Raw genomic sequence first — 11,585 nt, forward strand, 5'->3', positions numbered from 1 at the left:
AAACCTTCCCGGGCCACCGCCCCGATGCGTCACCGCTGGGAACTTAAGGTGGCCCCAGGTCGTTTCCAGGGGATGCCCCGGGTGTCTCCGGTGCCACCACTGCGGGGGCTGGGAGGGGGCAGGAGTGGCTGCGCGGCACCCTGACATTCAGCTCGGGTGGCAGTGGCAGAGAGGCAGCTGCCTGCAGGCCGGCTATGGGGTGCGGTGGGACCTCATAGCCCCGGTGCTTTCGGTGGCACAAGGTCTGCCCCGGGTGCCCAGCTGGACAAAGGCAGAGCCCCTCCGCAGGCACCAGTCCCCCGCGGGGGGCTCAAGTGTCCGGGCTGGGGCACAGCCAGTACCGGGACATGGCTCACACTGTGCCATGGTGTCAGCAGAGGCAATGGGATGTGGCCATGCCACCTTGGTGTCACCACGGGCAATGGAATGGGGCTGTCACCAGTGTCAGCAGATGCCCTGGCATCACTGTAGGCAATGAGATGCAGACATAGCCAGTTTCACCGAGGGTCCTGGTGTCAACGCCGTCAGTGGGACACGGCTGATGCCAGCATCACCAGGCAGGCTGGTGCCCTCCCTTGCAGTGGGATGCGGCCGGTGCAGCATCAGCAGAGCCCCCGGTGCCCCTCGATCCCGGGAGCAGGAGGCAGCAGGTAGTACGAGCAGGATGTTGCAGCCCGTGCTGCCTTAAACTGGGAGATTGGGAGTTTCAGTTTCTGTTCCGGACGCAATTTCAGTTTCTGGCTCTGCCAAGCTGGAAATGAAAGTGCAAAGGAACCCGCGACTGCCCCCCTGGCCCAAATAAACTGGGAAGAGCCAAATAACAGAAACTCACACCTGGGAACTCGGCTCAGGGTCAGGCAGGGCCAGGAGGATGGGCGGGGGCTGTAGGCAGAGGGGGAGTGTGCTTCTGGGAGCAGGGGCTGGCAAGAATGGGAAGTGGAACAGAGAGGGAATGGGGGCAAGAGCAAAAAGGGGCAGGGGGTCAGGACATGGGCAGGAGACAGGCAGAGACTGGGGAGAGGGAGAGAGGGAAGGGAAGGAATAGGGACAAGGATGGGGCAGGGAAAGGTCAGCAGCAGGGGCAGGGATATGAGTAAGAGGGAGATAGGGTCCATTTGGGGTTAGGGACAGGGATACAGGGGTACAGATAGAACAGAGGCGAGATGGGCAGGGTTGCAGGGATACAGTCAGGAGCAGGGACAAGGACAGAAGTAGAGATACTGGATATTAGGAAAAAGTTTTTTTACAGAAAGAGTGATAATGTACTGGGGAGGTGGTGGAGTCCACGGGGAGGTGGTGGAGTCACCATCCCTGGATGTGTTTAAAAGAAGACTGGATGTGGCACTCAATGCCATGGTTTAATTGAGGTGTTAGGGCTGGGTTGGACTCGATGATCTTAAAGGTCTCTTCCAACCCTGTGATTCTGTGATTGGCAGCAGCAGCAAATGGCCAGGTCAGGGATGCAGGCAGGAGCAGGGATAGGTGTCCCCTTAGTATTGGGTGACAACAAGGCAGGAATACAGGCGGGGGCGGGGATATTAGGAGGAGAGGAAGGGAGAGGACCAGCACTGGGGACAGGGTTAGAGGCAGGGGCAGAGCTGTGGGCGGGGACAGGTGTCATGAACATTTCACACCTGACCCATGCAGCCTGAGGAGCAAGACCAGGACACCAAGATGAGCATGACAAGAGACATTCTTTATTCACACCCAGGGGTTGTCCCAGCCAAATCGAAGCACCCCAAATGTGGGTCACATGTGGCTCTTGCACCCTTCAAGTGTTGGGGTACAACAAGGCTCCAAGAATTCCCTGCTGTCCCCATTTACAAAGCCTGCTGGCTTTGTAAAGCCAGTGCAATTCTATGGCTTTGGCATCCTTCTTTTCTCTGGAGTCAGTCTGGAGTCAGTCTCACTATGTTAAGGGGCACTTACCTGTAAGGCCAGATGACAGGAGGGTCTCAGGGAGGTCTTGGAGGGTCCAGGCTGTCAGCCTTATCTGCCTGCCCACCCAGCCACAGCTATGCCGTGTACAACGTAACAGGGGGTATATAGATCTTAGTAAAGGCCAAACTATTTCATACTAGAAAAACTAATTGGTACTTTACTTAGGGAATGAGATTTTCCTAATGAGATGCAGGCAGGGTCAGGGACAGAAAAAGGGATATTGGCAGGGATAGTGAGTGGCCAGGGATGTAGATAGAGCCAGGACAGAGACAGGGCAGGGATGTGCAGAAAATCACATTAGGAAAAGCCAGTGTCCATAAAGGAGACAAAGGGGTCCTGCAACTTTATTAGAATAAAGGGAGAGACTCCACTGGGCCATACCCCCACAGAATTTCTCTCCTGATGTTAGATGATGCAGCCTCCTTTCATCCTAACTCCCGGCCACATGTTGCCCTCTTCCTTTGCCCATTTGCTGAGGTACTAGGAAGGTACAGCCTTCCCAAACCATCCGCCACATGTTCCTTGAACCTGTCATTTCCCCCCTGAAGTTCAGAAGTTCAGGATGAGTTCTGCAATGGACTTTGTGCTGACCCATTTGTCTATTGCCCTAAAGTTCAGGAATTCAAGCTGTAGTCGAACTGTCTGGGTTCTGGACCAAACCTGGGTGTCTTGAGGTTAGTAGAGACATGAAGACCCATTTCAAAGACATGAACACCTATTTCTCCTAAAGACCCTCACCCATGGAATTGTTTGTAAAAACATCAGCAGGCATCTTTTCTATCAGGGACCAGGGATGAAGATAGCGTCAGGACAGGGAGAGGGGCAGCGATACGGGCAGGGTTGCTGAGGGAGCAGGGATGAACATGGCGCCTGGACAGGGAGAAAGGCAGAGAGAAGGGCAGAGAGAGGGGCAGGGAGGCGGGCAGGGACAGGGACAGGGACAGGGACGGGGACAGGGACAGGGACAGGGACGGGGACGGGGACAGGGACGGGGACGGGGACGGGGACAGGGACGGGGACGGGGACGGGGACAGGGACGGGGACGGGGACAGGGACGGGGACAGGGACAGGGACAGGGACGGGGACAGGGACAGGGACGGGGACGGGGACAGGGACGGGGACAGGGACAGGGACAGGGACGGGGACAGGGACAGGGACGGGGACGGGGACAGGGACAGGGACAGGGACGGGGACAGGGACAGGGACAGGGACGGGGACGGGGACAGGGACAGGGACAGGGACGGGGACAGGGACAGGGACAGGGACAGGGACGGGGACAGGGACAGGGACGGGGACGGGGACAGGGACGGGGACAGGGACAGGGACAGGGACGGGGACGGGGACAGGGACAGGGACAGGGACGGGGACGGGGACGCGGGGCTCGGGCAGGTCCCGCGGCGCATGCGCAGATGGCGGGGGCGCCCCGGGGCGGGGCGGGGCCTCCCGGGGGGCGGGGCCTCCCGGGGGGCGGGGCCTCCCGGGGCCAGAACCGCACTGTGGGGGCGGGGCCCTTCGGGGGGCGGGGCCTCCGGGCGGGGGCGGAGCCTTCCGGCGGGGGCAGAACCTCCTGGTGGGGGCGGGGCCTTCCAGCGGGGGCGGGGCCTCCCGGCGGGGGCGGGGCGCGGGGTCCGCGCGCGCCGGCCATGCCGCGCTCCCGCCGCGCCGCGCGCCGTGAGTTGGGGGGGCCCGGGCCAGGGGACCGGGGGGCCGGGGCCGCGTGTGACATGGCCGGGCTGGCAGCGCCGGCCTCACACGAGTCTGCCCCGAACCCCCGCAGGCGGCACCGGCAGCGCCCGGGCGAGCTCGCCCGGCAGCGAGGAGGAGGCCGGCAGCGAGGTGCTGAGCCACTGCAGCAGTGCCAGCGAGAGCGCCAGCCCCGCTGACGAGGGATTAGGTGAGCCACGCGGACCCCATCGTGCCCCCCATGTGGGTCGCGGTGTCCCCCGCCCTCGGGCTTCCCGGCTTCACGTGGTGCCGCCCGGGCAGGGAGCGAGGCGGCGAGTGAGCAAGGCCAGGAGGAGGAGGTAGAGGACAGGCTGAAAGAGCACATGGACAACCTCCTGGACAAGAGGTGAGGAGCGGCTGTCACCCCCCTGGGCGCTCCGGGCACGCCGCCCGCCCCTGCCTGCGCTGCCAGCCCGGGGCAGGGGCGTGCCCCGTCGCGGGACACCCCGGCCCGTGACGTCCCGCCGTGTCTCGCAGCGCCAAGGCGCGGCAGGCGGCACTGCAGAGCCTGCGCCTGGCCCTGTCCTCCAAAACCCTGTCCGAGTTCCTGCTGGAGCGCCGCCTCACGCTCACCGACTCCCTGGAGAAGTGCCTCAAGAAAGGTCAGGGTGCAGGCGGGCGGGGGCCGGCGGGGCCGGTGACCCGTGTCTGAGGGGGGTCTCTCGTGCTGCCCACAGGTAAAGGGGAAGAACAGGCGCTGGCGGGCACCGTCCTCACCCTCCTCTGCCTCCAGATGGGCTCTGGCCCGGAGGGAGAAGAGGTGTTCCGCAGCCTGAAGCCCCTGCTCATCAGCGTCCTGACAGACAGCACAGCCAGCCCCAGCGCCCGGCAGAGCGTAAGGCCTGGCTCCTTTCCTCCCAGGGACACCTCTGTGGTGGGGAGAGCCCAGGCAATGCCTTTGGGAGCCCCTGCAGTCCCGGGAGGGTGACAGGATTGGGCGCTATGGAGTGCAGTGGGGCAAAGCAGGGGCACCCCAACCCAGCTGCCCCTTGGCTGGATGCTGGATCGGGCCCGGCATGATCCAGCTGGGCCTGATCTGACTGCGTTTCCCTCACTTCTCTTGCCAGTGTGCCACAGCCCTGGGCATGTGCTGCTACATTGCTGCTGCTGACCTCGAGGTAACTGCGCCTGGGTGTCATCCTACCCCTGCAAGAGGGCACCCAGGGGCTGCCATGCCACCTGTCCTCAGCCCACAGTGCCAGAGCAGCCTGGAGCTGAGCTGGAGTAGGGGTACGGGGACATGAGTGACAGCCCAGGCCCCTTCCCTGGGCAGCCTGGAGCTGAGCTGGGGGGAGCCAGCAGATGGGGTGTTGTGGGTGGTGTAGCCTCTCCTGTCCCAAGGGGTTCCTGGCATTCCTTGGTAGGTGGGTCCCCTTTGGTCCCCAGTGCACAGCTCAGTGTGGCATCTCCATGGCAGCTGTGGTCTGACTGGCAAAGTTTCTCTCCTCCAGGACCTGGTTTCATGCCTGTCCTGCTTGGAGGGCATCTTCAGCCCCCCCAGTACAGGCGAAGGGGGCTCAGCACCTGCCCAGCACGGGCCTCTGCACTGCAGCGCGCTCCAGTCGTGGTCCCTGCTCCTCACCATCTGCCCCCCCTCCCACCTCAGGAGTATTTTGGACAAGTGAGTGGGGTGTGAAGTGAGTGGAGGCCAGTGTGGGGCAGCCAGCTGTGGAGCACTGAGCCCTTGGGGCAGTGCTTGGCCTCTCAGACTGCCCTCTTGCCTCCTTGTCCCAGTCACTGGCTGCAGCTGCCCCCACTGCTGACCAGCAGCAGCGTCGCCCTGCGCATCCTGGCTGGGGAAACCATTGCGCTGCTCTTCGAGCTGGCCCAGGACCTGGAGGTAAGGCATGGGCTGAGGCAATGGGAGCAGTGGGTGGGCGCTAACCAGGCAGCAGGGAGGGAGCTGCTGTGACACCCTGACATGCCCTGGCCGAGCTGGCATTGAGCGGTGTCACTAGCAGGCACACAGGCAGAGGGTCTAGCCCCAGTGATCCCCCAGCCCTGTCCTGGCCATGGCAGCGGGCAGTGCCTAGTGCTCATCCCTCTAAATCCTCTGTTTTTTGGCAGGAGGACTTGTGCCACCAAGATACAGAGTTCCTGTGTACCCAACTCAAGGTCCTGGCTACTGAGAGCAACAAGTACCGAGCCAAGACAGACCGACGGAGGCAGCGATCCATCTTCCGGGACATCCTGCGTTTCATTGAGGTACTGGTGGTGCCCTGTCCTGCCACTGTGTGGCTGCTTCCCAGCTGCCTGATGATTTCTCTCTGGAGAGCCAGGGGACACATAGGGCTTGTGCCCAGGTTATTGCTGGTGCCCCTCTCTCTCCTCAGAGTGGGGAGTACCAGGAGGAGACCATCCGATTTGGCCTGGAGTGCATGTACCTGGACAGCTGGGCACGCCAGCGCACCTACCAAGCCTTTAAGGAGGTGCTGGGCTCTGGCATCCACCACCACCTCCAGGTATGGGCTGGGCAGATGCACCAGGGAGTGCTGGGCTGATGCTGGTGGGTGCTGACAGACCCCTGCTTTCACAGAACAATGAGCTGCTACGGGAGATCTTCGGCCTCGGGCCCCCCTTGGTGCTGGATGCAGCTGCTCTGAAAGCCAGCAAGGTCTCCCGCTTTGAGAAGGTGGGTGCCACCTCCCAGATGTGTGCCCACAGTCCCCTCCTCTGCCACCGGGGGCTTCTGCTGAGTGCCTGAGTGTGGTGGGCACTGCTGGGGAGGTGGGCAGAGGGGCATCCCAAACCCTAATCTCTCCTTCCCTCTCCTTCCAGCATCTCTACAACTCGGCTGCCTTCAAAGCCCGCACGAAAGCCCGGAGCCGCGTGCGGGACAAGCGGGCAGATGTGCTGTGATGGGCAGAGGGGGGCAGAGCCCCCAGCCCACCTGGACTGCAGACCCAGCACTGTGAGGGGCAGGTGCCCCCAGCCTTTGGGCTTTTATTCATGTACAGCAGAGTATTTAATGCCTGGAGCTGCCCCAAGCGAGGGCTGTCCCCTCTTTTATTTTTTTAACCAAGAAATAGGAAGGATAAAAGAAGAGCAGGGGGAGGTGGTGGCCTGCTGCTGTGTGCCTGCTCTGTGGCTGGGGATCCATGTGGCACAGTGGGAGGGGGTCTCACCCGGGCTCCTGCAGCCCCTTTCAGTGGCAGGGCTCGTGTACACCCTCCCCAGTCCTGCAGGGGCACCAGGGTGGCCTGGCACAGCCTGAAGGGTGGGTGGGAGGGCAGAGCTGTGCAGGGCTGCAGAGCAGCTGGTCCTGGTGTCTGTGCCTGTGGCAGGAGCATTCTCCCCACCCTGCCATGCTGGGTACAGCCCCTGCCTCCCTAGCAAGCCTGGAATCAGTGATGGTGGCAGAGCAGTGTGGAGTGGGAAGCTCTGCCCAGTCCTGCCAGCTGCCCACTCTCAGCCCTTTTCCAGCCAAATGCTTTATATGAAATAGTAATCTTGTGGGAAATTAATTACAGGGGGCCCACTGCCCAGGCAGTCATGGGGCCATGCCAGTTGGCAGTGCCTGCCACCCTGGGAATGTATCTATCATGGTGATTTTCTAAGACTTTGATTGTAAGAGGTAATTAAAAGGCTAAATAAAGTATGCCTTCTGCCTTGTTTAGAGGAAGGGCTGTCACTGGGGCAGATGCAGGTCCTTACAGCCCAGTTTCTTTCTCTCACAGCCTGGGACAGGGTCCGGGATTGCCCCTGTGCCCCAAGGGGCAATGCTGCCAGGTCTCAGTGGGTAAGGCTGCCTGCTTCCCCCTCCTGCCCTTCGGTGCCCTTCCCGTGGCGGCCCAGAGCCCATGGTGGGACCAGGAGCAGCTCAGCGGTGCCCGCCAGGCTGGGCACTGGCATTGAGGCGAGCCCAGAGCTGCCTGCTGGCTGCCTGCAGCTGGTGCACGGCGTCCTCCTGGCTCTCGAGCCACTGGGCCAGCACCCGCACCGACTGGCTCTGCAGGACTGCGGGGAGAGGATGGGAGCGTGCTGAGGGTCGGCACTTCGCCCCCCCACAATTCCCCATCTGCCCACCCTGCCAGTGCCACGTACCACTCAGGTAGATGGCCAGTGTGGCCAGGACCAGGCTCGACAGTGCCAGGAGCGCCAGCAGGGCCAGCAGCAGGGGGTGGCCAGCGCCGAGGCAAGGGCAGGGGCTGGCGGGGGGCACGGGGCGCAGGGTGGGCAGGAGCGCCGGGGGCACAGGGGACATGGGCCGAGGTGGAGGCCGGTGCAGGCTGCTGGAGGGAGCCGGGCCATTGCCTGCAGGCAGGGGAGAGAAGGGGTCAGAGCCTGGCCACGGGCACAGCCGGGTCTTGCTCAGCCCCCCTGCAGTGCTCTCACCCTCTGTGCCCTTGTGCCCGCCCGAGGCCCAGTACAGGTCGCTGATGGACTCCACGGGGCGCAGGCTGATAGCTCCAGACTCACTGCTGTCGGGGTCCCCAGGCTCTGCCGGCGCAGCACCCTCAGCCCTTCCCATGCTGTCTGCTGGAACAGAGGCAAAGGGTCAGCCTGTGCCCTGCCCACAGCCCCTGCCTGCCCTGGGCACCCCTGTGGGACCAGAGCCCTGCCAGGGGGATGTCAGCCTTGGCAGCCTGGTGCTGCACCAGGGCAGGCAGCCAAGACTGGTGTTCCTTTGGCCCAGCCCTGCAGCCACAGTGGGCAAGCACTGGCTGTGCCCCCCCTGGCCCCACCGCTGTCATCAGAGCAGTTAGCGGGTGCCTGGTGGCCACGATCCCGGAGCCTTGTTAGTGGGGCTGGAATCTGGCCCTGGCTTGGGGGCAGGAATGTGCCACCCCCCAGACGGGATAGCCCAGGTACTGTGGGACTGACTGGGACTCCAAGGGCCAGCTGGAAGCTGGTGGGCAGGTGCAGGGCAGTGCCAGTCTGTGGTGTGGCCCAGCTTGCCCTGCAGATACTGTGCTGCTTGGGGGTGCACAGATGGAGATGTGGGGTGTATGCTGTGCCAGGGGGCCCTGGTGCCCATTGCCCTAGCCCATTGCATAGGACTGGGAGGGCTTTTTGGAAGTAGGCTCCAGCACTGTTTTGGGAAGCAACCATGCCTGCATTGGGGTTGAGGGAAAAGATTATTTTCTAGGTATTTGTCTATTTTTGAGCAGTGGGCAGGGTCCACGCACTGTGCCCTTGGCAGAGCATGGCAGGCTGGCACTGTGCCCACTCCCAATCCCTCCCGGGGTCAGTGGCGTGTCGCAGGGCAGCGTGGCGCCGTGCTGCTGCTGTCCAGACTGTGTGTCACCCAGAGGGCTGGCAGGCATCAGAGTTGGGGGGCCTCAGCTGATACCCAGGGTCCTCTCAGACCCTCCCCACAGCCCTACCCTTGGCCAGGGACTGCTCCACAGGTACCCACATCACCCCTGCACCCACTTGCCCCAAGTGGGGGGGCACAGCTGGTCACATAGGTTTGGCACAGGGGGGCTGTGCATGCCAGCTGCCTGTACCCTCCCAAACCCTGCTGCCCTACACCTGCAGCCCTCCAGGACCCCCTTCTTCCCTGGGCAGGCATCTCTGCCCACAGACCCCATGGCAGAGGGCACCATCTGTCCACTGCTTCCATCCCAACCCCAGAGCCTTGCATCGCCTGGTATCCCCTGGCGTGCTAGAGCCCCCAGCAGCCCCAAGCCCACTCCCCAGTGTACCTTCTGCAGCCTCCCTGGGCATGGCTCCCTGTGCCTGGGCAGTGTGAGCGGGCAGTGAGGTGGTGCAGGGCCCCCAGGAGCTGGGCACTGGGTTCCCGGTGCGCCAACTGCGCCGCTTAAAATAGGACAGTGAGAAACACGGTTGGGGGGCGATAAAAATAGCTATGGGGAGGGGGGCCTGGTGGCGTGGTCAGGCCTGCTGGCAGCACAGTGCCAGTGGCAAAGGGACAGCAGGTTGTGGCAGTGCCCCACGCCCCCTTTCCCAGGGTAAAGGGGCTGCCAGCTCATGGGATCAGGGCAGAGCCCACACAGGAAAGATGACACACTGCTGGACCCATCCAGAGCCAAACTGGGGTCTGTGCTGCCTCTCAGTAGCAATGGCAATTGTGCCCAGCATGGGGACACCACAGAGTCCCCCAGCTTTGCCCGCAAAAACCATGCCAGCTGTGCCAGGAGAATTTATTTAGGTCATATAGGAAGTGCCAGCAGCAGCACTGCTGGAGTAGGGGACCGTGGCGGTCCCTGGCCTTTGTCACCAGCCCCACGTGCCCTGTGGCAGGCAGGTGTCCGAAGATGTGAGATCCTTGTGCCCATAGAGGCTGTGAGCGTGGGCGGGCACCTGGCAGGAGGTGGCAGGGCTGAGCTGTACCCGCTGGGCACAGCCTTCACCTGCCCAGCCACGGTAGCAGTGGCAGCGGAAGGCAGCTCGCGGGCTGGCACCGGGGCCAAGGTGCAGGACGCTGCCCAGGTCATGGGGCTGCCGGCGCACACAGCGCCCGTGTCCGTGGCACTGCCCATAGCTGCATTCTCGGGCTGCTGCCGTCACGTTGGCCACGTAGGGACCCAGGGTGGACACGAGGTATTGGCGCAGGCTGGCACAGCTTTCCTGGGGAGGAAGCATGAGTGAGAACCCGCCCCAGTAACAGAGACCTGGCCAGCCCTCCCTGGTGGGCTGGGGGATGTGGCCACCCCGAACACCCCACACCATCTCCTGCTGCCCACTGCCTCCAGTGCTGCGGGGGGCCATACTCACAGCCGAGTGGGAGTACGACAGGTCTCCCCAGAGCACCAGTCCAGCCGCTCCCAGTGCCGCGCTCTCCCCGATGGTGTGCACCAGGTCAGCCTGCCAGGAACATAGACGTGACCCGTCTGGGGGACACAGCCTCTGTCCCTGTGCCAGCCGGAACCCCGCATCGCACCTGCAGCCAGCTACGGCCCCACAACGCTTACCAGCTGCAGGAACCGGGAGGAGCGGCGGAAGGAGAGGCGGGAGTAGGCGATCACGGGCAGGAGGCCGTCGGCCCCGAAGGCGGCCACGCGCAGGGCCTCGCGCAGCCGGTGGTGCACGTAGCGGTGGCGCAGGGCGGGCGGCAGTGCCAGCGGCAGGTAGATGCTGGGGTAGAGGGCGGAAGAGGCGGCCCAGAGCCAGCCCAGATGGTTGTTACGCTGCACCTCCGCCGGCTGGCACTGCCCGGTGTAGTTTGCCTCCTTGGCCCAGTTGCTGTTGAGGCAGTCGGGAAAGCGGTAGAAACCCCAGAGCCCCCCGGGGCGCAGGGCTCGGCCCACCAGAAGTGTCTCCTCCATTAGAGCCTGTGCCGCCTGCTCGAACTCCAGCTGGGCCAGTCGGAGCTGCTGCCGTGCCGGCAGGATGCCGTACTGGTCCCGCACCCACTGCTCTGAGGCTGTCCGGTACATCTTTTTGGCTCCCCAGTTCTGGGCCCACAGAGGGCTCCACTCCTCCCAGTCCACCACGGCCAAGCCATGGAAAGCAGGTCGCAGGAGGAGGCGGACGTCCTCGGCCACCCTGTTGATGTGGGCGTCAAGGGAGACACGCTGGGGGAGGCCCCCGTTATGGGGCACACCGTGCTGTGACAGGTAGGGGTACAGCCCAAACTTGTTCTTGTAGAAGATGGTGATGTTTTGGCCAGCAAAGTGGCCACCCTGGTTCTCCACGATGCCGTAGTCGCTGAGGGGCAGCCCTATGCCAAAGCGGTGCTGACAGCGCCCAGTGGGGACGTTCCACACCACAGCAAAGGGCTGGCCACCTGCCAGGGGCTCGGGTGCCGGGCTCTCCTCACTGGCTGTGCCCAGTGCCAGGCAGACCCACAGTGCCAGCACCAGCACCATCCCGCCTCACCAGCTGCTTGCGGGGCCAGCACCCTGCAAGGAAAAGAGAGCCGTGGGGCTGAGGCTGCGGGATGCAGTGGGCATTCCAGCAGGCACTGCCCCCTGGCACATGGTGGATGGAGTAGGACTGGCCACAAGGGCTGG

The 11,585-nt window shown here is 63.5% G+C and overlaps 3 protein-coding genes across 3 annotated transcripts; 1 reads left to right on the plus strand and 2 right to left on the minus strand.

Moving 5' to 3' along the window:
* Nucleotides 1–3,553: 3,553 nt before the first annotated feature.
* Nucleotides 3,554–7,280, plus strand: IFRD2 (interferon related developmental regulator 2). Its single transcript, XM_068201743.1, has 12 exons — nucleotides 3,554–3,612; nucleotides 3,719–3,835; nucleotides 3,928–4,012; nucleotides 4,144–4,268; nucleotides 4,344–4,501; nucleotides 4,734–4,784; nucleotides 5,118–5,287; nucleotides 5,401–5,506; nucleotides 5,734–5,871; nucleotides 6,000–6,128; nucleotides 6,203–6,298; nucleotides 6,445–7,280. The coding sequence occupies exons 1-12, from the start codon at nucleotides 3,585–3,587 to the stop codon at nucleotides 6,523–6,525; spliced, it is 1,284 nt and encodes a 427-aa protein (XP_068057844.1). The 5' UTR covers nucleotides 3,554–3,584; the 3' UTR covers nucleotides 6,526–7,280.
* A 102-nt stretch (nucleotides 7,281–7,382) lies between these two features.
* LSMEM2 (leucine rich single-pass membrane protein 2) lies at nucleotides 7,383–9,424 on the minus strand. The gene is made up of 4 exons (XM_068201747.1): nucleotides 9,315–9,424; nucleotides 8,002–8,142; nucleotides 7,711–7,920; nucleotides 7,383–7,623 (listed from the first exon to the last, which is right to left on the minus strand). The coding sequence occupies exons 1-4, from the start codon at nucleotides 9,334–9,336 to the stop codon at nucleotides 7,487–7,489; spliced, it is 510 nt and encodes a 169-aa protein (XP_068057848.1). The 5' UTR covers nucleotides 9,337–9,424; the 3' UTR covers nucleotides 7,383–7,486.
* A 287-nt stretch (nucleotides 9,425–9,711) lies between these two features.
* Nucleotides 9,712–11,563, minus strand: HYAL3 (hyaluronidase 3). Its single transcript, XM_068201742.1, has 3 exons — nucleotides 10,545–11,563; nucleotides 10,348–10,437; nucleotides 9,712–10,200 (listed from the first exon to the last, which is right to left on the minus strand). The coding sequence occupies exons 1-3, from the start codon at nucleotides 11,439–11,441 to the stop codon at nucleotides 9,847–9,849; spliced, it is 1,341 nt and encodes a 446-aa protein (XP_068057843.1). The 5' UTR covers nucleotides 11,442–11,563; the 3' UTR covers nucleotides 9,712–9,846.
* Between the last annotated feature and the right edge of the window lie 22 nt (nucleotides 11,564–11,585).

The sequence above is a fragment of the Anomalospiza imberbis genome, chromosome 11, assembly GCF_031753505.1.
Source record: "Anomalospiza imberbis isolate Cuckoo-Finch-1a 21T00152 chromosome 11, ASM3175350v1, whole genome shotgun sequence".
NCBI lineage: Eukaryota > Metazoa > Chordata > Aves > Passeriformes > Viduidae > Anomalospiza > Anomalospiza imberbis.

Excerpts from the sequence above, each read along its gene's own strand:
- IFRD2 (XM_068201743.1), top strand. The coding sequence starts at position 3,585 with ATGCCGCGCTCCCGCCGCGCCGCGCGCC. Across the intron at positions 3,613-3,718 it reads CTCCCGCCGCGCCGCGCGCC|GCGGCACCGGCAGCGCCCGG; the intron begins GTGAGTTGGGGG and ends GAACCCCCGCAG. Across the intron at positions 6,299-6,444 it reads AGGTCTCCCGCTTTGAGAAG|CATCTCTACAACTCGGCTGC; the intron begins GTGGGTGCCACC and ends CTCTCCTTCCAG.
- LSMEM2 (XM_068201747.1), bottom strand. The coding sequence starts at position 9,336 with ATGCCCAGGGAGGCTGCAGAAG. Across the intron at positions 8,143-9,314 it reads GCCCAGGGAGGCTGCAGAAG|ACAGCATGGGAAGGGCTGAG; the intron begins GTACACTGGGGA and ends CTGTTCCAGCAG. Across the intron at positions 7,921-8,001 it reads CGGGCACAAGGGCACAGAGG|GCAATGGCCCGGCTCCCTCC; the intron begins GTGAGAGCACTG and ends CCCTGCCTGCAG.
- HYAL3 (XM_068201742.1), bottom strand. The coding sequence starts at position 11,441 with ATGGTGCTGGTGCTGGCACTGTGGGTCTGCCTGGCACTGGGCACAGCC. Across the intron at positions 10,438-10,544 it reads CCTCCCGGTTCCTGCAGCTG|GCTGACCTGGTGCACACCAT; the intron begins GTAAGCGTTGTG and ends TGTTCCTGGCAG. Across the intron at positions 10,201-10,347 it reads TGTCGTACTCCCACTCGGCT|GAAAGCTGTGCCAGCCTGCG; the intron begins GTGAGTATGGCC and ends CTTCCTCCCCAG.